The sequence below is a fragment of the Taurulus bubalis genome (genome assembly GCF_910589615.1).
Source record: "Taurulus bubalis genome assembly, chromosome: 14".
Lineage (NCBI taxonomy): Eukaryota > Metazoa > Chordata > Actinopteri > Perciformes > Cottidae > Taurulus > Taurulus bubalis.
Window position 1 is genome coordinate 16,314,874 of NC_136602.1, and position 24,835 is coordinate 16,339,708.

Genomic DNA, 24,835 nt, shown 5'->3' on the forward strand with positions numbered 1-24,835 from the left:
TGAATAGAACACATCACAGTCCAGGGACTTCACCACAGATCATCACATAAACAATAAACAAGAGCCTACTGATCTGTTTAATCTATGTGTAAATACTCACTGTGGCTCAGTACGGGCTCAAACAAATGTTCTCCAAAGATGATATGTGTTGGCCCTCACATAATGGGTTGTTCATCGCCTCTACAGCATAAAATAAACCCAATAACATATTTTCTATTGCCACTGGTTCAGGTGTAGCAGCACAAACACATTAATTACAAGAAGAAGCTGCTAGATTGGCAACACTGTATGACTCCACCAAAGAATAAAGGGAAAGTAATTAATCGTCTTTTAGCTGGGAAATAGTACCGACTATGAAAATTGGATAGCACAGTATGACACATTATGTGAGTCTTGGTAGCTGTCCTTAGAACTTGCCTGTCGCAAAATCTCAGTAAAGCGCATTGAAATAGTGCTCTCTTCTGTCAAAGCAAGGACCTAGCTTTTATTTAGCTGTTATATTCATTATTGATGCATGCAGGGTTGTTTTTCAAGTTTAAAGACTTGCAGGTCCATATTTGATTATTTTCACTGGTATCATGAGTAGCATTATATATGGATGTAATATAGAATTTATTTAAAAAAAACACAGCCTATAAAATGTTGAATGACTAAAACTAAGCACCACTAAACTCTCGAAACAGGATCTTTCTGAAGCCACTGCATTGAATATGCCTCAATGTATAAAAGCACAACTTTATTTTAAATAAATTATGACTAATGCTCCTGTTACCAGTAAAGTCTACTATGTTCTAGGTTTCCCCAAATAAAATACCATGTTATAAAGGCATGCTCACACAATACCGCCATGGCAGCCTATGCCATCAAGCATTTTCAGGAGTTGCTTTGCCTTCTGTAAATAGAGTGCCACTTCAAACTACTAATGGACAAAAAATGATATAACATTACCTGAAACACCTGAAAGCCAGTTAACTGGAAAGGCACAGGAGTACGGATGGCGCTGTAGCAAATATATACCGGACTGGCCCTTTAATGATGACGTTTCAGTTTTCCTCCACGTTGGCCGCACATGCGCAGAGAGCTTGGTCACCTGCTGGATATCAAACGCGAACAAGGAAGTGGAGCACTGAGGACTTGATGTCAGGCTAAACTTAACGAAATACATCTCTGCCGGATAGAAGTGATCGGCTCATCAGCTGTTAGCTGCATCAGCGTGACGACATGTTTAAAAAACTCAAACAGAAGATAAACGAGGAGCAGTCCCCCCAGAGGAATGCGCAGTCGCCTCAGCAGGCCCAGGTTAGTTGTTGTGCTGCTGGAAGCTAACCAGCTAAGCTCACCACTGTTTACATTGCTCAGGCGCTGCTGTCGTTTCACAGACGTTATGGTTTACACTTCGAGACTGATTCTTTGTCAAATCTCATTTACACATTGTAATAAGCCGTCAGCTATCGTTTAACCTTTACTTGTATTCTCAGCTGGCCTGTTTGCACAATGCTAAGACATGTAGCTGCCCAACTTAACCTAAGCTAGCTGTCATGAGCTGCTGCTAGTAAGGTGCGTTCAAGAACACTCGTAACTAACTCGTTTCTCACGTCATCTCAGGAAGAAAAAAAAAAATACAGCAGCCAACCGTGAACTTCGTTGTAGCCAAAACACCATGAACTAAATAATGGACGCGGACAGTATGGGTGTGTCTGTTTTATGTTGCTTGCATTGGCTGAAAGTGGGTGTCTGCTCCCAGCATTATTTGACGTATGCAAATCCAGCCAGTGCCACGCGCCTGCCTACACCAGAGCAACTAGAATTCAACGTAGACGTTAAAGTAAATAACATGGAAACACTGCTGCAACGCTGCTTTGGCTTTGGTTTCCAGCATTACTTACCGTGGGTTCATCATAACCCTGCTGGTCAGGTTCAACCTGTCCTTAAATGCAACGGCAGCTTCTCAATGTTTTTCATATAATGATCCAACTTATTGAGTGTCCCTCTGTGTTTTAAACAACGATTCTTTTACCTCTTTTTAGAGGTATGGTGTATGATTTTGCTCCAAAATCCAAATGTCAGTGTTGTTTGTCTAACATCCTTTTGTAGCTGTAGAAGGCCGCTCAATGTATCATCTATTGTAAATGTGTTTATGTCCTGTCAGATGTAAAAAGCCCTGTCAACCTTCTGTTACTGGTTTGGATTTCTCTTTATGCACCGTGGCCCTTGTGCGGACATCACTTTGCAACTCGTTTGTGTTTGTAATTCATGACACTCGTTGTCTTGCCGAAAAAAAACGAAAGCAGATTGGGTTCAAAGGTGAAGATTGACAATCAGACAAGGAAACAAGGGAAGTTAGATAAAAACACAGTTGTGAGTGTATCGTTTAGGGAAAGGGATGCTATTTTTTTTTTTTTTAATACCAATACTATTTTATTTATTTTAACAGATGGCCAGTGGAGACCGGCGCAGCAGTCAAACCCCTCCGTTTCAGTATGAGGGCTCACCCTCTAGCAGTGACAGAGAGGTGAGCATGGGGTCAGCTTCTGATGGATATGTTTAATATCTTTGAGCTCAAACTGCAGCCCCTCGAGATGTCATGTTCTCTCCCCAGCTTATATTCTAATTTTTCCAACAGTGTCATATTCCTGCCTGTCATGTGTTTTGTGACGCTGAATGCTCCCTCAATAACAAACCAGTCCTATTTTGCAAATCAATGACCAAGTACTTTCAGTTTTCAAAGAGTTTAGGCTACTTAATTCCACTCTTAACGGTAATTATATACTTTCAAATAAATTACTCCCAACTCTCTGTCCTAGACCTGAACATAATTTGTTAATATGATAAAATATGCATATTAGTCACTGCACTAATTTCCTCAGCGTATTTCCTGAATCGTAGCTGTTCGAATGACTTTGGGCAACAAATAACAATCTGTTAACACAGGGTCCTTATGATTTCATGAGAATATAATAGCCATAATAACATTGTGATAACGGATGTTGTAGAGTGATCAGCTCTGCAATCTCATCATATACAGGTATGGTCCTGTACGTTTTCCCTCCTTTTAACTGTATCATCATTACATGGGACAATGACCTTGAAATTTAGATACAATTCAGGGCATTTTGTTGTTCAACACACACACACACACACACACACACACACACACACATATATATATATATATATATATATATATATATATATATATATATATATATATATATAGCTTATTGACACTTGAGTCTTTTTTAATTATTGTACTGTCTAAAGAGATTCTTATTTAGATACATTGGGAACAACTTTTTAATGATGGAGCGCAGACCATAATGCAGCATGTGTATGAATAATTGATGTACAAGTCTCAGTGTTTTTCTTTCTCTGTTGATTTGTTGCGATGTTTTTCGCCAGTGGATATGGGCAAGTTTATGCAATACGTCTTTGATTCATTAGGCGGAGGTAGACCGGCAATGAGTTACCGACTACGACTCTAAGAATGATGATGCAACAACTGTTAATCTATTTTAGAGCTGAGACATGGATGTTTACAGTCGTGCCTGCCCGTTTGATGTTTAGATTTTTTTTTTTAAAGGGCTTAATTACTCATTCATGACAAGTTTTTTTACATTTCAACACAGCCAGACTCTGAGCTGGAATAGTGACAGCGGCCCTTTTGCTCAGGTTTTTATCCTCTACTTTCTTCCTCATCCTTTGGAGGCCCATAGTGTGCCTTCAACTTCTTATCATCGTGGCATATTTTTTCACCTCACAAATCTTTAACACTTTGACATCTCTGGAAGTGTTTATTTGCTTATTGGAGGCAGATTTGGCCTATTTTCTTTTGACAACATCATAACTTACGACTACATGCAGAGATGTCAAACGGTTATTCATAACATTAATGTTGATTGAGTGTTTCACTTTCCCGCTTTTTTCTTATTTTTCTTCCTATCCCATGTAGTCGCTCTCTTTCTCTCTCTCTCTCTCTCTCCCCCCTCATTCTCTCTCTCTCTCCCTCCCCCCCCAATCTCCATCCATCCATCCACCTCACTCTTTCTCTCGGCCAGCCTCGTGTGGGCAGTCTGGCTACAAACTCCCTATTTCACACTCATGGTGTTGTTTTTCTCATTGCTCTCTGTGTTCCTCTCCTTTCCCCACTTTTCGTCCCGTTACTGCACTGACGGGGGTCAGGTGCTGGCCGGGATGATAGCAGAGCCCGCTTTTCTCTCTGAGTATACTATCTTTGCTCTGGACCATTCAAAACGACCCAAAACGGCCCAGGTAGCCAGTGTGGTGAGTTTGTCCTCACTTCCTGTGTCTCCCTCCTCGTCTTTCTCCTCATCCTCCTCCTCCTCCTCTTGCCCTGTTCCTTCCTCCCGTCTCTATGCCTTTGGGGATCGGTAGAGGACTGTGGCCCAAGTAGGGACAGCTTGTTCCCTGCTCTCTGTCTCCTGTTTCCTTCCAAGAAGGCATCTCATATCTAGGCTAACCCTGCATCCGGTGGGAGTTATGGTTTACATTCTGGGATAGAAGCTTCTGTGCTTTCTGCCGTATGTTGTTTTATCGCCCTACCTTTCAGTTCTTATAATCCGTCTCAGAAGGAAATATTTCCCCTTTGTCTTTAGGTATCCTTAGTTGCTTGCCTTATACACCCCCAACACCCTGTTATGTTGCCCGATGGCCTTTGTCCCCTTGCCCCACAAGTCTGTTTATTTGGAGAATTGCCTTTTTCCTTTCCAAGCTATGGGCAGACAATTTAAGCAGTTGAGATGCTAAATTGTCTGTAACTTTTCCAAATAAACACCTTTTTGTAGCGTTGCTTGTGGAGCTCAAAAACTAGATGATGTGTGTTCGTATGTGAAGGCAGTAAGAAGACTAGAAGAAAACAACATTTGAAACAATTCATCAAATTTGATATTCATACAGTAAAATCATTTCGCTAACATTTTGTATGTCTATTTACATGTCTAAGATATATTTGATGTAATGTTTAATATCAAGTGTTTGTTTGATGTCAAACTGATATTTGTGTTTTTGCTCGTAATTAACTACCTGGGTAACGGGAGTCTGGACAGCTGTTTGCTCTTCCTGTAATTTACATCTATTTTAAAACACTCATTTAAAATGTTGATTCAGTTTGTTCACCCAAACTGTTCTATAGTTGTACGGTGATATTTTTGCATTAATTATACAAAACTATGAACAGCTTTTCATGAGGTCAGTGTTTTAAGAGCTCACTGTTTAAGTGGGTACATTAATGTTTGAGTCTTGAACTCTAGCCTGGCAGTGTTTCCTCTGTTGTACTTTGTCAGACTGATTCCAGATTATTGCTCTGCAGTCTGGAGGATTATAATGTGTTGCAGCTATAAAGACCCCCGGTCTCATTATCATCTCTTGAAATTAACCACAAATATCTTAAATATATCAGTGTCTTTGTCATGTTCCATCTACATCTTATTATGTCCTCACATATTGTTCATCGCTCAGTCCAATTACAGTAATCCCATCAAACTATCTCATTCATGTTTTTTACACTTTATTTTGGAGGTACAAACATGTTTTTACAGCTATGTTTGTCATTTGATGAGCTAAATTTAAGGAATCGTTCTGTCTCTTGGAATTATGTTTGCGTTGGTATTTTATCAAGGTTGTAGTAGTCGTAAATACCATTGTGAGTACCATGATTTTGGTTTACAACCGCTTTGAAGTTAATCAGTCGTTAGTTGCCTGTGAGAATTGGGAAGTGGTGTGCTTAGACTGAAAGACAGTAGAGCCATTCAATTCTACTCATGGTGAAGTAGTAAAATAATTGGATGCTTTAGAGTGAGTTTTTAAATGTATTCCTGTTCATTCACATACACCTGTGAGAATGAAGTGAGCAATGAGGTATTGGCTTGTTTAAAGAAGTTAATGACAAAGTGTTATGACAAACTTCATCAGTATTTACTCTTTCTAGATAATATCACTGACAGTAAAATGAGTGCTTCCTTCGTATTAATTTAGCTCCGTTGACAAACACATTCACACACATTAAATCAAGCTGTCCGAAATAAAACACATTTAAGCATTTGCTTTTAAACCTCACCAATCCCTGACAAAATAAATACTACAATGACCATTGCTGCATAGCAAGCTAAAACAGATCCTGGAAGTCAAGTCATCAAGAACCTTCCCACAAGAAACAGGACATAAATGTTGAATGGTTTGCGCAGTAATCCGGAGGAAGGAGTAGCTCGGAGCTGGACAAGGGAGGAGAACATTTGCTTTTCCTGATCCTGCTTCTAACAAGTCAACTAAACCAACTAAGCCGCTAAATGTCCACTTAAATTACGATTCTCTTGTATTACAGCTGCACACGGCACTGCCAAGCATCTTTAATTCAAATACCAGCTGACCTTCTTGACTTTTAACTGTCTGTTTGTTCCGACCCTAATGGCTGCTCTGTAGTCTAGTTTTAACCCCTTTTGTTTCATGTACTGTTGAGATGCCTTCTTTTATGTATTTAACCCCTCTGTTTTTTCCAAGTTGCATGAGGGTACCCATTGCCCCTGCATTGCTCCCAGCAATACTAATATTGCTCCCTTCAGAGTAATCAGGGAGAGCCACGCTGGGTGTGGATGACTAACTGGCCCGGGACAATCCCTCCGGCACAGTTTTCCTTTTCTCTCATGATGTATTTAATCTGCAGAGCACCCCTAAAGGAGCAGCAAGATCTCCCAGAGGTAGCATCAATGGGGATGGAAGTGCTTCTCCTCGTGTACGTATGTCACCTACCCGATCTCCCTTAATGTTCTAAGGCTCTTGCTCTTTCTTTGTTTGAAGTTATCTTCGTATGTGTTGTCTTGGTCCTCCCAACAGAGAGAGGAGACTCAGTCATTTGCCCAGAAACTGCAGTTGAGAGTTCCCTCAATGGAGTCGTTGATTCGCGTGGGTGCTACTCGGGCAGAAAACCTGTTCCGCTCTCCCTCGAAAGAAAACCTGGTCCGAAGCTCATCGCGTGAATCCCTGACACCTGTGGGAGAAAACGAGCCCCCGGGCGCCCCCTCGTATGATCCCCCCTCGGATATTGAGAGCGAGGCTGAGGAGCCACCAGGAAGTGCAGAGTCCCTTTCCAAAGAGCAGTTGATGCACCGCCTGCTGAGAGTGGAGAGCAGCCTGGGGAAGTACAGAGGGAAGTACTCGGAGGTGAGCGGCTCCCAGAAGATTCCCATTTGAAGTCGTCAACCTGTTTACTATGTAGCCCCAGAAGTGTATAACTACAGTTACTTTGATGTGTCCTCATTCATGATTTTCCCTTTCTTTCTCTTCTTTCCACTTCTACTTCTACTAACCTTCTCTTCTCAACCGTACAGCTGGTTACTGCGTACCGAACGGTCCAACGAGATAAAGAAAAAACGCAGGTAATGTCTTCAACAGTAACTAACGTATTTTATTTTTGATATAATGTTCAGGGGGTTTCTCATCAGACATTGAAGATCTGTGGCATCCTGAACTGATCAGAGTTCTGTTTCCTCCCCTCAGGTCATCCTCAGTCAGAGTCAAGATAAAGCTCTCCGCAGGATAGGGGAGCTGCGGGAGGTATGTCTCTATGCTATAATGTTGTCCTCTCTCTATGTCAGTATCTGTCTTTCTTTTTTTGATGAATAATTGACATGTTAGTGAGCATATTGAATAACCTCTAGGAGCTACAAATGGACCAGCAGGCCAAGAAACACCTGCAAGACGAGTTTGACGCCACGCTGGAGGAGAAAGACCAGATGATCTCTGTGCTCCAAACACAGGTGAGTGTTGGAACATGGATGATTAACAAAGAGATAGACGTTTTAAAGAAACCAAAGAAGTCAATTGTTTTGAAGGAATTCCATCTAATAATTCTACTGCAGTGATCAACTAATATATGTGGCAACATTTTACATTAAATCTGAGACACAATTGTTCTTAACATTATTCTTTGTTAAAATACATTGTGTCGACCACCTTTTGTGCACTTACAATATTTGCAAAGCAGTATTAATAAAAACACAAAGAAAAAATAAGTGGTATTATGTATATTAAAAGTTACATTTACAAAATGAAGGCATGTAATAATACTGGATTTGGGTCTTTAACCAAAGAACTCAGACAGAAGTTTCTTTCACTAACTGGTTTTCGCTCTTTCTAACAGGTTGCTCTGTTGAAGAAACGATCCAAGGGGTTCACTGTGGCACCTGAGGGCGACGTCCCTCAATCTGAAGATTCAGACTCAACCTCCTCCACACAAAGTCCTATGAAGGGGCAAGGAGTCGAGCCTGAAGTCACTGAGGGCAAGCACATTCTTTCTTTGTTAGAATCAAAAGTAAAAATGACTCTGGATGAGAATTATGTGAGAATTATTTCTATGTGGAATATATTTTTTATCGAGTGCATTCTATTTTCTGGACAGGAGAGGGCGACAGTGATCCAACCAAACTTATGGAGGCCTTGCAGAAGAGAGTGAAGAGGCAGGAAAACCTGCTGCAGAAGTGCAAAGAAGTGATGCGAACACACAAGGAGCGGAGCGCCCACCTGGGCAGCGAGAATGAAACCCTGCAGATGCAGCTGCAGGAGAGACTGCAGGAGCTGGAAAAGATGAAGGTGCTTATTCTGCGTTCAACAGCAATGATACCGGAGTGTTGACCATAATCATGCTTTAATATTACGATTTTTTGCGGTCAAGTTCATCAATGTGCTCGTACTCATTATCAGTAGGGGGCGGCTGTGGCTCATGGGTAGCGTGGTCGTCCTGTGACCGCAAGGTTCCCGGTTTGATCCCTGGTCGCCCCAAAGTTTGCACGTCTTTAATAACTAAGGATGAGTTAAATGCAGAGAAAAATTTCCCCAAGGTTCTTGGTATAATGTTAGCAATTTCAAGGCAATTTCTTTAAGACAGGTTTGATCAAAATGAGGCTGGGCTGAAATGCTGCAAATGACTGAACACTGTCTTTGCTGTTTAGGGTGATTTATTGTTGTGCTACAAAATCTCTGACGGAGTCTTAGCGGTCCACTGATAACGCGAGTCATTTATCTCAGTGACACAGAGGACTGCTGTGGCTCTCAGAGTCCGATCATCCAAATTCTCTGGCGAAACTCCAGGGCGACGGTTCATGTCATGTCAGCGTGACTGAATCGTTGTTTTCATTTATTTCAAAACATTTTGCTTCAGTGGTACGATCGGCTTATTTAGCTTGTCTGACGTTTGGCAGCATCCGATAGGAAATGTTTGTTGTCACAAAGACTCTGTGATAATAATGGGCAGCTTGCCCGTTTGCATGATGATTGACTTGTCTCAATTTGTTTTGCCATGACTGTTGTGTTGAATTTGCTGTGTGTTTTGGGAACAGTGCCTTTCCTGTGTCAGGAAAAGCAGAGGTTAACAGGCGTTTAGCCCTCTTAAGCAGCATGAAGGCATCCAGGAACTGCTGGGTTGTGCTGTGCGCATCTCCTTCCTCAGACAAATATCCCATAAAACAGACCATCTGACTAAGATTCCAGACCTTCAGCTCAGGGATTCTTAAATGTATAATACACAGTCTGGTATTGTTTTGTATTTTGTTTGTATATTTACAGTAAAACTATTCATTTTTACACTTTGTCTGCATAGACACTAATGCCTTGTTGGATCAAACAACGGAGAAACATAGACAGTGCAGCATTTCCTGTTCTGTAACCATTGGTTACACAGCGGTGCCACAGAGACACAGCTACAACATGCCGCTGCTGCTAAACTGGGCTGTAATTTGGGTCAACTTGTTGGTTTAGCTGGGCTCGCATGCGCTCTCTGGTTATTTGGCTTGTGGGTGAGGCATCCTGGGTGGTGCAGAAAACATCTCATTTGGAAGTTATCTGACCAAAAGCCAATGCAGGATCCAAGTCCAAAAATCTGAAATGACTCTGCGCGAAGTACGTGACATTCTCATTTGTAATTTTTGTCAAATGTTATGTGTTTATAGGAACTGCACACCGCAGAAAAGACCAAGTTGATCACTCAGCTGCGTGATGCCAAGAACCTCATTGAACAGCTCGAGCAGGACAAGGTGGGTGAGGGGTCGTTCAAGCTTGAAGCACATCGTGATTGAAGGTCTGCCGGTTCAGACATGACATGGTTTTATTTATTTTTTGACTCCGCCACGAAGTGAAGAAGTCGGACACCTTGGCGTCCAATAATGTTTCTCTTAAACTTTGACCCCAGCTCTGCAGGATGGACAGCATCTCATGAGATCTGTGTGAGGAATGCTGAAAGCACTTAAAATCAAAAGCTATTACAGACACTTGAGCTAGCGCTCGTTTGTAAAATACCGAAATAGTATTCATCAAATCAACATCAATATCAGTGTGTCAGATGATTTTGATTCATGATTTGCCTCAGACTGGACAGTTAAAGATTGATAATGTTTGATGGCTCTCTGGCTTGCAGGGAATGGTGATTGCTGAGACAAAGCGCCAGATGCACGAGACAATGGAAATGAAAGAAGAGGAGGTTGCACAGCTTCGCTCCAGGCTACAGCAGGCTACTACCCAGAAAGACGAGTTACAGGACCAGAAAGAAAAGGCTGAGAAATCAGGTGAGTGGAATCCACTTCTGTGTTTGAACATTGAAATATCTTGGGTGGATATGCTAATATTATATATATATATTTATTTATTTATTTTTCTCTCCCTCAAAGCATTTGAAGAGCTTGAACGAGCGCTGGGTGGCGCTCAGAGGGCGGACGAGGCCCGAAAACAGCTGCAGGTTCAGCTGGAGGAGCAAGTGAAAGAGGTTGAAAGGGCCGGTGAGGAAGAGAGGAAGAGCCTGCAGCAGGAACTCACACGAGTCAAACAGGAGGTCGTCACCATCATGAAGGTCAGAGAGTGAAGGCCATTACCCTATGAGTTGTCTATTTTGGTTGTGTTTCATGTCATAGTCACTTAATAGAAGCTATTTAGAAACGTTGACTCACCAACTGAAGTGTTTACATGAGAAAAAAATTATAGGAAACCGAAAACTCTTATCAAAAACATTTCCTCTTCAAACTATTCCACTAACTGACATGAAGGAAACTGCAAGGCAAATTGATTTTGATTGATTTTATTTATTTATTTTTGATGTATGTTATGCTGTAAAGTGTGTTTGATAACACAGTATATCACATATAATCAGATTTTCTTTTATTAACTTTATTAGAAATCATCGGAGGAAACGGTTGCCAATATGGAAAAACTCCACAGTGAAGCTTTGGCTGCGAAAGAAGAAGAGATGAGTGTCAGAATCAACAAAGCTGTGGTACGTGCCAAAAGTTTTCATTCGTTTAATTTCACAACATATACAAGTAAATCAGATGAAAAACTATATCTTTTTAATGTTTGTATGTGATCTGTTTGTGCTGCTTGTGCTTTTAGGAGCAATGCAAAGAGGAGTTTGCCCAGTTAGGAAACGAGCGGGAGCAGCAGTCCTCTCTGGCTCTGGAGGATGTAGAGTTGCAGAAGACCGCTCTGAGGACTGAAGGTGATAACAAGGTGAAAGAGATACAGTTGGAGCTGGAAGCTGCAAAAACTGTGAGTTGTTCTCTTTTGACTATTCTGTTGACGCTCAAATCTTTGTGCATTTCCATGTTAATTGTTGGGCAAAAATAGTGTTTATATTATCTGATTTATGTATTTAGTCATTTGGTAAGCTGTAGGCACAATAGGGATGTATTCCCACACAAGCACAGAACAATACACACACACACACACACACACACACACACACACACACACAGGGGGATGGAGGGGGAGGGAGGGGAGGATGATGATAATATGTCACTCTTACCTGTCTTAAAAACTTGAGAGCCCTGAAAGTGTTTTCAACTTTGACCATTGTACTGTTATTAAATACTGTTAAATATATTAGTTATTGAGCATTTGTTTGTATAGTTGTCTCAGAATCCTGTGACATGATTAACTGCAGTGACGTTATAGAATAATCTAACTCTGTGTTTGTGATTGCAGAGAGTATTGGAGCTGGAGAGCACTCTGGAGAAGATCTCACAAGATGGATCCAGTCTATCTCAAGAACTTTCCACTCAGTTGGACAAGCTGAAGGTTAAACACAAAGAGCAAATCTCGGCATTAAAGAAAAAGCACCAAGAGCAGCTGGAGAAGCACAAGGGCACCCTAACCCAGCAGAATAACGCTGCTCTTGAGGAGCTCAAGGAAAAACACACGGTTGAAGTGGAGACCCTTCTGAAAGATAAAGACCTGCAGCTCCAAGCACATGTTGAAGACATGAACCAGAAAACATTGGAGAAACTGGATGCAAAGCAGGCAGAGCTAGAGGCCGTATCCGCTGAACTTTTTGAGGCTTTGAAAAATAAACAGCTCCTGGAGGGGAAGTTGGTGGCGGCTGAAGATGCTGATAGTTCAGCCCTGCAGGAGCATGAGAAGAGGTTTCAAGATCACATGGAAAAGCACAAAGCAGAGCTTGCAAATATCAAACGGGAGCACGAGCAGTCACTTGGCGGTGTAGAGAAACCTCTGAAGGAAGAACTTAACGCTTTGAGGATTGTTCTGAAAGAAAAGGAAAAAGAAGTTAAAGAACACATGCTGAAAGAAAAGACACTACAAGAGGAGTTGAATGCCACTGTACAAGAATTAAATGTCAAAGTCAAGGAGCTGGAGGAGCTGCAGCAATGTTTGTCACAATCCCAGCTGGAAAGTGGAAGCCTAAAGGAATCTAATGGACAGTTAAGTAAGATGTCCGAGGATCTTGATCAGTGTAAGAAAGATTTGACAGATATGGAGCGTCAGTTAGAAGTAACAAAGACTGATCGTCAACAAAAAGAGAAGGCGCTTCAAGAACTAGTGGCCCAACTACAACAGACCAAAAAGGAGCTCTCGGAGCAGAATAAGTCATTTACTGCAGAACTGAACACTAAGCAGGAAGAAGTGGCTCGCCTCAAGAAACAGCTGGATAATGAAAAAGCTGCCCTCGAGAAGAAGTTGAAAAACACAACGACTGAGTTGGCAGATAAGCTGAAAACACAGGAAGCAAAAACGGAAAAGATTAAAAACAAGGCCAAAGAAATGCACGAGAGTTTTAAGAAAAAGCTGCAGCAGAATGAAGAAAACATGAAGACGGAACTTGCAAAGAAGGACAGAGAGCTGCAGCAGACCGAGCAACAAGTACGAGAGAAAATCGTAGAGATGGCCCAAAAAAGTTCCCAAGGCCTCAGCAGTGCGATGTCAGAGCTGCAGGTCAACCATAAGGAAGAAGTGGAGAAGCTGCACGACACACACAAGCATGACATTGAGGGGCTGGAGCATCGTTGGCAGGAGAAGTTAGCACAGCAGGAAGAAGAATTGATGGAGAAATACTCGCACATCATACAGGAGAAGGCTCAGGAGCTGGAGGAAGTTTCTCAGCAACTCAGCAGAGGAAAAGAGGAGAACGAGAAAGTGTTGTGTGAAATAAAGGATTTTAAGGAGGATCTGGCAATTCGAGAAACCACTGTGCAGAAGCTGCAAGAAGAGCTTAACGAAGCAGCGGTGAAGCTGGAAGGTTTGTCTCAAAGTGAGGCGTTGCTCAAAGAGCAAACGGAGTCAGTGGAGAGGAACCTGAACCTAGCTCTGCACGAGAGGAACTCCCTCCAAGACGAGCTCAACACGACAAAGGAAGAAAACAGAGAGAAGTTAAAGACCTTGTCGACAAAGTTGAAGGAAACCGAGAAGCAGTGTAAAGCACTGAAAGGCTCCAAATCTAAGGAAGGCAAGGACTTGCAGAAAAAAATTGAGGAAACTGCAATTCAGCTACAGGCCAAGGAAGCAGAGTTCCAGCAGCAATTAATTACGATCAGAAAGCAAATGGAGTATTACTGTAAGGAGGTTCAGTCCAGAGTGGAGTGTGGGTCGAATGAACTGTGTCAAAGAGTTGAATGTCGGTTAAAAGAGCTGAAAGACGGACTGCTCGGTAGTCAGAAAAAGGTTGTGAATCTCAAAAACGTCATCCTCGCTAAAGTAGATAGAATTAGCAACTTAGAGGAGAGTCTCCGCCAGCAGACGGAGGAGAATAAGAATCTATGCACTTCATTGGAACAGATGTCTGCTCAGGTAAATGCCCATACGGAGCATGTCAAAGCCTTAACCCATGACAAAGATAGTCATTCTCAGTCTGTCCATGAGAAAGCTCAGAAAATTGAGGAGCTGACTGAAGCAAACCGACTCATGTCGGAAAGTATGAAAACAACCGAGTTGCATATCAGCAACTTGGAAAGCATCAGCAGTGACTTGAAAACTCAGCTCGTAAGTAGCATAAAAGAGAAGGTGGAAGCCATACATCAGCTGAATCTCCAGAATAAAGAGGAGAGACAACAGGCTGCTGCTCAAATGGAGGCGACCATTGAGAGGTTGGAGCAAGAGAGAAAGTCTGCTTCAGAGGAGGCAGACGCACTCAGGAACAGCCTTTCTGAGTACGAGAAGAAGTTCACCCAGAATGACAACACTATTACATCTCTGCAGACCAGGCTCGATGAGCTAGAGCGAGAAATCTCTGAAAAGAATGAAACCCTGAAGGTGCTGACGGCAAGTATCGACAATCAGTCCATCAGCAAGTCTGAGATGGACCAGGCGCTGAGCGAGAAGGAGCAGAAGGTCAGCGGCCTCACCACGGAGCTGGAGAGCAGCGTCCGTGGACTCGGTGAGCTTCAGGAGCAGCTGGCCTTAAAGACGAAGGAGTGTGAACAACTCACAGCTGACCTCAAACAGCAACACGGCATCAGGGAGAACGAGAAGAGAGAGTTGGTGGAGCAGCTGCAGCAGACCCAGACGCAGTGCACACAGAACGGTAATGTGGAGCAGGAGCTGGTCGACAAACTCCGCTCCCTCGAGGAAGACAACCAAAAGTGTAAACACCAGCTTGAAAGTCAAAGGGGGGAATTTGAAAGGATGAGAGACGAGATCATCAAAAGCAAAGAGGAGAGTCTGAAGGCAGCTGAAGAGAAGCTTTCGGCCGAGAGCGCTCGGAAAGTATCGGAGCTGAAGAAGAAAGCCGAGCAGAAAATCAGTCAGATTAAAAAACAGCTAACCTCGCAGCTCGAGGAGAAAGAGCAGGCTCTCAAGGCTCTTCAGACTCGCCTGGAGGAAACCAAGAGCGATGTAGCGTCCGGCCAACAACACACAGAGACGTTGGAGGAGAAAACAAAAGCACTCGAGGAAGAGATCGTCAGGCTTAAGGAAGAGCAGGAGCAACAACTGGAACGGACTCTGAGTGATGAGAGGCTCGAGAAAGAAAAGTCTTTAGAGGAATTGAAGAACTCGTATGAAGAGAAGTTATCATCACTTCAGAGAGATGCATCGCAAGAACGGGAGCTCAAAGAAACTGAATCGGCGCTAAGTGCAATTGTGGCAAATTTGAAAGAAGTAGAAGAGCGGAATGGAAACCTTCTCGCAGAAATAAATGCCCTGAAAGAAGAAATATGTGAGAAGGATGGCCAGCTTGGAGAACAGCGGGCAACTATTCAGCAGGTCCAAAATCCATCAGGACCCGATGCTGAGATGATGGTGGAACGCAGCAGCATGCAGCAAACCGAGATGGGAAACCACTCAACAATGCAGGAAGTGGACGGGGATTCTGTGGAGTCTCTCAAGAGCAATATGAGTCAACTGAAGAACGAGAAAGAGAAAATCCACAAGGACTTCGTCCGGCTGCAGAAAGACATTCGAGCTCTGAGGAGGGAGCATGAACAGGACCTCGACTACGTGAAGAAAGAGTTGCTAGAGGAGAATGAGAAAAATCTCAAGTAAGTCCACGATGTCACATTATTTTTACGATGATTTACAATGAAAATGAAAATAACCCATTTGCAGACACGAGGTTGCAAATGAATTCCTAATTTCTAAATAATAATCCTAATCATCCTATTACTATTTTGTTTGCTGTTCTAACAGGCTGGAGTTGGAAGATGTGGAGATGAAGCACAATTCTGCCATCAAGCAGTTAATGAGGGAGTTCAACACACAGATGGCTTTGAGAGAGCGGGAGCTTGATACAGCTGTGAAGGAGACCATCGGTGAGGCGGGAGAACAATTATTCTGCATCAATGAAATGAAACCGACCAGATTTACAGCTGGGAAAAGAGTGCTTGAGAACACTGTCTTTCGTGTCAGTAATCAACGGTCTCCTTCTGTTTTAGGCAACCAAATAACAAAATGTGATTGACTTTTCATGTGTAACAGCAGGGGGGAATAACTGCATGGAAACATGATGCATTTTTAATCGCCACCACTGGGCGGAACAAAATGAAGGGATCGTTGCGTTTGGCAGCAGTGCGTCTGAATTGCCGCGGTTCCTTCTTTCTTAATGGTTTAAATCATGTTCCATTCCAAACGTGTGACTGAGCGGTTTGAAATATAATTTTGGTTATTCTTTAAGTGCGTTTCCCCCTTTTCCTCGACACAGCGAAGGCCCAGACCGTCGAGGAGGAGCTCATGACGAGCCACCGTGAAGAAGCCTGTCAGCTGAGGAAAGTGATTGGCGAGAAGGACGACGATTTGCACAGAACTGTTCAGAAATATGAAGAGGTTTTACAGGTACCAGGAAAAAAAACATGTTTTCTCCATCAAGACCCCAGTTCATACAGTAGCTTTACCCTGAAGAACCCCACCCACCATTTGGAAGCTATCACTGCTCGAGTTGGCAGCTGCCTCCCTGCAGTCTGAAGCAGAGGTTCCCAGCAGCTCTTTGTCAGACAACTCAAATACCCCTTCACTGACACAGACCATCATGCTCCAAATGATTCATTGTATACCATATACTATATATAGTGTTTCTAGTTTTACATTTCTTTCAGCTCTTTTTATTTGTTAATTACTTAATTGTTGTGTTATGAGTATTTTTTCTTCATCTATACATTTTTTTTAACTGTTAAACTCCTCTTCTCACGTGCTAACTAGTTTAGATTCTTACTCACTTTGTTTGTTTGAGATGATTTAATATATGGTTATTAGATTAGAAATTAGGTCATAAATTCTACTACTTTGCAATCTGTCTACACATCTTATGTCAGCGACCTCCTTGGTCTAAAACAAACTTGACTCAATCATCAATGGACGCCCGCTGAATAATTTTATAATTTGAAAACTGGTCAAATTATTCCTAGTTACAGTCATCGTCTGGTATAAAAGTGTCTCCCTTACTGTCTCTGAATATAATTAAGGGTGGGAGGTCTGCAGTATGGCAGTGGGTGATTAGACCGACATACTTGAGCTGTGATGCTGAGATGAAACGTAGGAAATGACTCAGCCGTTCTTTATTTTTCAGAGTCGAGAGGAGGAGATGGGAAACAGAGTCTGGCAGGTTCAGAAAGAACTGGAGGAGTTGCAAGTGAGGGGCCAAGACACTCCTGAGGTACAAACATGTCTGACCCACTGTACGTAGTATAAACCAGGTCAAACATTTGTGATTGGTGTCACAACTGGTGGATGTATGGGGGATCATTTTTGCGTTTACACAGATGTAGACAATCATACCTGCCGCCATTAAAGTCCATTATACACGAGGCTGGAGGTTTAGATTAAATTCATACAGCGATTCTGTTGAAATCATCAGTCATTGTGAAGTCACTTTGCAGTGGCTGAATGAAGTAACAATGTCTGTATAAAATCCCTCTGGAGAGAGAGGCTGTCTGATGGAATAATTACTAGTTTTCAATGACGGCCTGGTCCGGACGTATTTTTGTGTCCGGACCACGAGATCGTTACCGATACCTTTTATTATTTGAAAGTTCACATCCAGGTTAACAGACTTGGCAGTTATGGTTATCTTTTCCTTTGTCTTGCGTTGTAATTGAAGGATTCCGCCTCAAAGCTCAGGGAGAATTTGCTCACATGCTTCGCTCTGATCAGTCTCTCGCTCCAGTCGTGTGTGGCTGCTCTCCAAATCGCGCCGGATGCCGAGGAGCTTGTTTGAATCACTCAGGAATGTTCCCCTCGGAAAACCGAGATTGTGAGGCAGCAGCCAGCCTCGATCCCTGTTCTCAATTATCATCATACGAGGTGATTCTAGGCTTTAGATTTATACTACAGCAATACTCGCAGCCATGATGTGCACACTGGGAAAAAAGGCCAGACAGGACAAATATACTCCCCAGAGACGGTTTATCCAGGTGTTGAGGTGCCGTGAGACCCCTGCACAGGTCCGTCTACCTTTTACACCGAGTCCAGATGCACACAAAGAATTACGCTGCTCTCTCCGTTGCATTTTCCCCTGGTGAGGTCATAACTTTCTAGGTGGATTGTATGGGTTCATGCTCAGGGAGGCCTTTCCTTACTAAAGGCCTCACAAACCATTATTCATTCAGACAGTGGGTCTCTCCAAAGAGACATCAGACCACGAACAAGTCCAGTCTAGACTGTCTGTGCAGAAACAACTGGGCATGAACAGTCCTTTTGATTTTACTGTGCAATTAAAAGTAAGACAGGTGTTGTTCTACCTGTTCATTAACATTTCAAAGACCAAAACTAACAGCGTGTTTGTCCATCTCTCAGCTCTTTGTGACTTCTTACATCGGTATTCTGCTCCAAAGATGCATTACATAAATATATGGTTTAATTATTATGTTTTTAAATAAAAGCAAAATAATGTCCTAAAAGCTTGTAAAATTACAGAAACCAGCAAGAGTACACCAGATTATGAAGACGATCCAAACGAAAAACCCATTTTAGTGTTGACGACTCTTCTTTTCCAGTGAAAGTAGTGAGCATTATGAACGTAACCAGCGTGTGAGGCTAATAGTTAGTACCTACTACTCACACTGTTAAGCTAGCAGCTTGGAGAAGACTCGTGACAAACAGGTTGGTAGGTAGAGGCGTATCACAGTCCTGCGACAACCACCGATGCTTTTTTTTGTCAGAGCATTTTATTTATTGATTGCTGTTGGGATGTATAGGTCATTTCAACAAGTATATACATACTCTTTTCAAAAAAATACATGATCTACCCTTCTTTTGATTATTGTTTGGGCTGCAACTAACGATGATTTTAATAATCGATTAATCGGTTGAGCACAAACAGGTTGCTCTTTGAACATCCCTGAGCTGTTTATTAAAAAAATAAAATAAAAATGGACTAACACTAAAAACATACACATGTATGCTTTACATCTGCCAAATGTGAGCCCTTTTTACTGTAATTGATCTCCTTGGAGCAGAGGCTGCATTTAGCATGCCCTGCTTTATCAATATGTATGAAATAGACAAGGGGAAGCTGTTCTGCTCCTCTCATGTCTGTTTTGACCTTCATCTTCAGCTCCACTTCATCTCAGCATCAAGCTGCGCTACATATAGAGAGTCCTCTATATGTAGCGCATTCTGGGTCTCTTATGACCACGACATCACGTTGTTGGCTAAGCCCAACTACGTGATTTGATTAATTCTACTTTGAGTAAAAAAAAACAACCTGCAGCCAGATCTGCCGGTTTAACGTTAACGAGTGACAGCGTGAACTGAACCAGGGTTACGGCATGTTTCATCAGCAAGACTGAACTGTAACGGAACATAAAGGAAGTGACCCAAACACGTTAGCTAACGTGTTTGGGTCACTTCCAAGATGTTTTACTTTTGTGAAGATCACAACCTCAACTTTTCTCCTCGTCTCACTCCAATCTCAGAGACGCTGGCAGGCCAGTTCCTCTGCTCTTTTTTTTTTCTTCTCCGCGACTTATTGAATGTCGTAATAATCGCGTGACACAAAGAATCGATAATGAAATCCGTTGCCAACACTTTTGATAATCGATTTTATCAATTCGTTGTTGCAGCCCTAATTATTATTATTATTATTATTATTATTATTATTATTATTATTATTATTATTATTATATATTAATCTTGTTTACTGTCACTACACATGTATTTGTTTATTCTTTTGTAACATAAAGTAACTTACATTTCTTTCTTCTTTATTTGGGCACAGATGAGCACAGAAGAACTCCAGGTATGTCAGCTGGCTCCCGTATCCCTGGTTTTACACTCTCTAGGATTCATATTATTCCAGTCCATTACCACTGAAAAAAACAATTGTTTGATTCATAAAACATGTATCATTGACAGGCACATGCGTTTGTGCTTTGCATCACTTGTTCCACCCATAAACCGTCCGGTTGTCGCTGACGGTAATGTTTTGTTTCGTCCTTCTCCCCGTCAGGCTCAACTCGCCCAGAAGAATACTTTGCTGAGCGAGGCTCGTCTGAAGGAGCAGAGCTTCATTGAGAGAGTGAGTGTTCGGGCCCCGGGTGGGCTCTTCGCGGGGACAAGTGAACAGCAAATCCCATGAAATGTATTCCCAGGATTCGGTGGCCTCCAGCAAGAGGACCTACTGCTCTGCTGCTGCATCAACTTAATTACAAAGCACATCTGTTTACATTTGGTTTAACCCTATAAACAATCACAGCAACGCCTCCCACAGTTTTTCTCACACACACATCGTCATTCTCAAATACTCCCCCTGAGGATGCTAACAAAATGCTGGGCAACAATTAGGCTAATGCATTGGATGAACCCACTGGGGTCAAATAGCTTTTGTAAATGATTAATCTGTGCATGCGCGTGTGTTCCTCCACTGTAGATTCACTCGCTTGAGGACAAGATTAAATGTTTCCACCGGGCCACTGTTGTAACTCATCTCGGGAGCACATACAAAGGTAACGTTGACACCATGAATCGCTTAGTTCTGCTTCTTCAGCCAATTTCTTTTTTAGCTTAGCACGACAGAGATGCCATGCAAAATGCAGCGCAATACCATGGAAAATATTGTGTTATTGTAATGAGATTTTTGAACACACAACATAGGATTACATATTGTGTTGACATATTAATGTTATAGTTAATTATCCCAGTAGAGTAGCTCGCTCTGGAGGACCGTAGAATCTGTGTTTTATCTCACTTCCAGTAGTCTGCCCCCTCAGCGCTTCATGGACCAGAGATGGGACAAGAGATGCAGATCCTGAGAAGTGTGTGGGTGTGTGTGTGTGGTCTGGCTTAAATGTCCTCAGAGCATATTTAAACAAACTTAGCCTGGTAAAAGGCTCACTGAATAAGATGAGAGCTGTGGTTAGAATTAGGGTTTGGTTAAGGTTAGTTTAAAAGAGAGGCGGTCTGCATCTAGTAAGGGTTCGGGTGAGATAAATATCCATTGTGGTTAAGGTAGGCCTCTGGGTGCTGACTAGTCAACGCAATATCCCCAAGTATATCATAAACCCAACATGGTGAGTGAGAGAGAGAGAGCTGGGGGAAATTGAGGGAACTCGACCCTCCTCCTTGAGCTTCCCTGCTGGTGTAATAAAGAGAATCTGCTGTCAGAAAGGGGGCGGGCACCCCATCGCTGGATTTAATGGGTTTTGCAGATTTTGGTCCTGACGTTTCCCACACACACTTTTACTTCTCAAATCCTTTACTGACAATACACATACGGTACCTACTCTGTCCTGTGTTACTTTGGATTACAGTACTTATTAGTGAAGGCGTCTTTCACTCTTTATGAACCTTCTGAAAGAACAGAGCTTTGGTTTCAGGTCGAAGGGCCTTCCAGAGGGCTGTGTAGATGGTTTCATGTGGGGTGGGGTGGTCAGCTTTGGAGCAACATGGGGTCAGGAGGACAAAGGCTACGGGATTTATTGGTGACCCATTACTTCACACAAGAGATCAAAGACTTGTTTGCACTCTATCACCATGTCCTCTCCTCTAATCGCACGGTCTCTCCTGGCGTTTGCAGCGACATTCAGCTTCGTCTGAACGATAATCCCAGATATGCAAAGACCAAGTGGTTGTTGTTCCTTGTTAAAGACCTGGTGGGGGTATTAGAGTGGTAGAAGCAGTCGTCTAAGTGTTACCAGCCCTTTTAACACAGTTTCCCATTCATAGTTTTTTTCGAGGCATAATGGCGTTATAGCTTTGGGCGTGGAAGTAAAACGTTCATTCTTTGACTCTTGTGGTATTGGTGTGATCATGCTGAGCGTTGCCATTCTTTCCCATGCTTATAGTTGCTGCCTAATTTGAACTCATACCTGTGCAAAAAGTGGCTCTGTATATGGTTGCTAACACAAACATGATGCTCTGGGTTGTTGTCGTTCTTTTATTAAGTGTCAGAAGTCAGCTGGAGTGTTTGACAGTGACAGGCATTGTTGTATGCTAGTCTTACTTTAAAACTAGAGTAGAATTTGTTTACTTTATGTTTTTTTTCAAATGTATCATGATTTACATCTTTTAGCAGGTTTTCTTCATAACATTTTATTTTTTGTTTTTCTTTTACTGTTTTTAGATAGTAAGTCACATGAGTTTTATCAGAGAGACCTGGCCAAAATAGTAGCATAGAGTACGTAAACTATCTCAAACTGTTATATTCTTTATGAAATATTACATAGTGCCGGTAGTTTATTACACTGAAGTATGCATTATTGTGTGGCTCAAAAGGTCTCCGATGAATAAATGGCTGTTTTTGCTCGTTTTCACAGACCCTGCATACAGCAGCGAACCCACTGAGATGGAGTATCTGAGGAAGGTTCTGTTTGAATACATGATGGGACGGGAAACGAAAGTATGCCTATTCTTTTCTTGCAGTATGATACTTGAGAAACGTGATTGTTTTATATGCTTACAATTTATGTTTTTTAGTTCAAATTTTCTAATATTACTGAATGTCAGATATGGAATATCTTTCTCCAGCTTGATTAATGGTTGGTTGACAGCAGGAACAAAATTAGCAGTAAGTCAATGGGCCCTATTTTAATCGGTAGACGGCGTATGCTTCTCCAATTAATAAATTCACTCTCATTCAATCACATCGATGGGTTCATAGCTCTGAAACAGCTGGGCCAATCACAGGGACGCATCACGACAACAGCTCAACATACAGTATGAAGAGGTGCTTCTTCAGGAAATCATATTTGTGTCTGGATGGTGCCCAGCAAGACAATGTGTTCAGGGCTTTTTACATTTACATTGTGTTTTTCCCATGGTTAGCATTTAGGACTTCCTATGAAAGTCATGTCTTCTTTGGTAAAATGAACAGTGATCCCTATAATTAACAGTGCTTGACCCAGTCCTAAAGTCAGCGGGACAGTCCCAGCTCCTCAGCAAACAGTTAGTCTTTATGGCAGCATGCAGACCACCCCAGCGTGGACGTTGTACCTCAGGCGGCCTGCTTGCATGTATACATCTTGCATGACGCATTTAAAGACATGCTGGCCTTGTTTAGTGTTAGTTGAGCGGTTAGCTTTCCGACACAGCAGCCCTGTTTCTGATTATCCCTTGTGTTTATGGGGTTAGCATGCACCCTGGTAGATGGGCCTGGAGTTGATTTCTTTTTTTGGGGGGCGGGCTTCAACATATTTATTTGTTACAATCGTGGTGTCACATGTAGGTAGTGTTTAAATATATTTTTGTCCAACTTATTTTTAGTTTTTTTGTTTGCTTGCTTGCTTCTCACTTCCAGACGATGGCCAAAGTGATTACTTCCATGCTGAAGTTTTCTCCAGACCAAGCACAAACGGTTTTGGACAAAGAAGATTCAAAAGCAATTGTAAGCATCTGTTTATATTATGAGAATACTTCCATTCACTAAAGTCACCTCAGTCCTCTTGCACGTAAAAAAAACATATGACTTACACTTATTTGTAGCCTGATTAATTTAATTCTTATCTGTCCCTCCACAGCCTTGGTTAAGATGAGCGTCTGAATGATTCAGGTATTTATGGATGAGAATCTGCTGCTGCTGAAGAGGAAGACTGTCATGGATTTGATCAAGACCTTCTCTGTGCATTTTTTTTTATTTTATGTGTGTGTGTGTGCGTGTGCGTGTGCGTGTGGTGAGGTATGCTTGAGTATAATCTAATGGTATGAGGGAATTAGAGAATATGCCAGAAACACAAATCTTCCATAAATCGAGTTTTACTCTCAAATTAAGTTTGTTAATTTATACGTTTTAGATGAAGTGACATTGTCTTCTTTTTGTTTTAGAATGTCTTTATACAGATTGGCTTGTGCAATAAATTATATAATTATCACGTATTAATGCTGAAAGGTCAGTTGATTTCTAGGTTTCCTGTGTTGTGCTGTTGTCTGAATCACTTCCTTGGTTAAAGGACCTTTAACTGTGCACCCGCACCACGTTAAGATTCACCGGCCTGTGGACCTTGTTTGTTTAACACGGCTTTTCTATGCTTGATATTTTGGCACTACACTGACATAGAGACACAAAAACACAAAAACTGTAAATTGTACTATGATAATTAAGACTGTACTACAGGGTACTATATGACTACATTTTCAGACTAACAAAAATAAATCCTATTTACAAAAAACCTTTTGTCACTCCTGTATCCTTATTGCCATTCAGTATCTTAAAGTATGTGTTAAGTCAAATAGCTTATCTCATTACTGGTTTTAATTGTTAGTCTGTCGAACAGAGGATAAAGTATGATAACATCCTGTAGTAATAGACGCATCGCAACACATCTGGGTTTTAAAGATTGGTTGTGGGTCACATACTTCAGCAACGGTAACCTTTGTTTGATGCACATTTTCATATGAAGGACACACAAGTGTTAAACCACGGAAACCCTAATTTAATGGGAATCAGAGTAAACTTGATTGGTCACGTAAATAGACAAATATAAGGAAGTTGACTTGAAACTTTGAATATATACAGTAGCTAGCCTGTTAAGTACAGGTCAGATTGTCAGTATCTACTTCTATTGGAATATTTGCCAGATTATATATAGTGTGCTTACTAGCCATATATGTGACAATGAAATGATAAATCCACGTTATTGCACAATGTATATATTACACTGTAAATGTGGTTCTTTAGGGCTCGGGACCT

General features: G+C 41.9%; 1 protein-coding gene across 1 annotated transcript; it reads left to right on the plus strand.

Moving 5' to 3' along the window:
* Positions 1-1,180: 1,180 nt before the first annotated feature.
* golga4 (golgin A4) lies at positions 1,181-24,301 on the plus strand. Its single transcript, XM_079230163.1, has 25 exons — positions 1,181-1,299; positions 2,435-2,512; positions 4,180-4,281; positions 6,677-6,745; positions 6,847-7,173; positions 7,341-7,388; positions 7,510-7,566; positions 7,671-7,769; positions 8,153-8,291; positions 8,411-8,601; positions 9,957-10,040; positions 10,421-10,568; positions 10,671-10,849; positions 11,171-11,269; positions 11,386-11,541; positions 11,977-15,761; positions 15,910-16,031; positions 16,421-16,551; positions 17,282-17,368; positions 19,931-19,951; positions 20,162-20,230; positions 20,582-20,657; positions 22,467-22,549; positions 23,447-23,533; positions 23,667-24,301. Exons 1-25 carry the CDS (start codon positions 1,222-1,224, stop codon positions 23,679-23,681), a joined length of 6,330 nt encoding a protein of 2,109 aa, XP_079086289.1. The 5' UTR covers positions 1,181-1,221; the 3' UTR covers positions 23,682-24,301.
* The last annotated feature ends 534 nt before the right edge of the window (positions 24,302-24,835 follow it).

Coding starts and splice junctions, on each gene's coding strand:
- golga4 (XM_079230163.1), top strand. CDS start 1,222: ATGTTTAAAAAACTCAAACAGAAGATAAACGAGGAGCAGTCCCCCCAG. Junction 7,770..8,152: donor TCTCTGTGCTCCAAACACAG/GTGAGTGTTGGA, acceptor TCTTTCTAACAG/GTTGCTCTGTTGAAGAAACG. Junction 15,762..15,909: donor GAGAATGAGAAAAATCTCAA/GTAAGTCCACGA, acceptor CTGTTCTAACAG/GCTGGAGTTGGAAGATGTGG.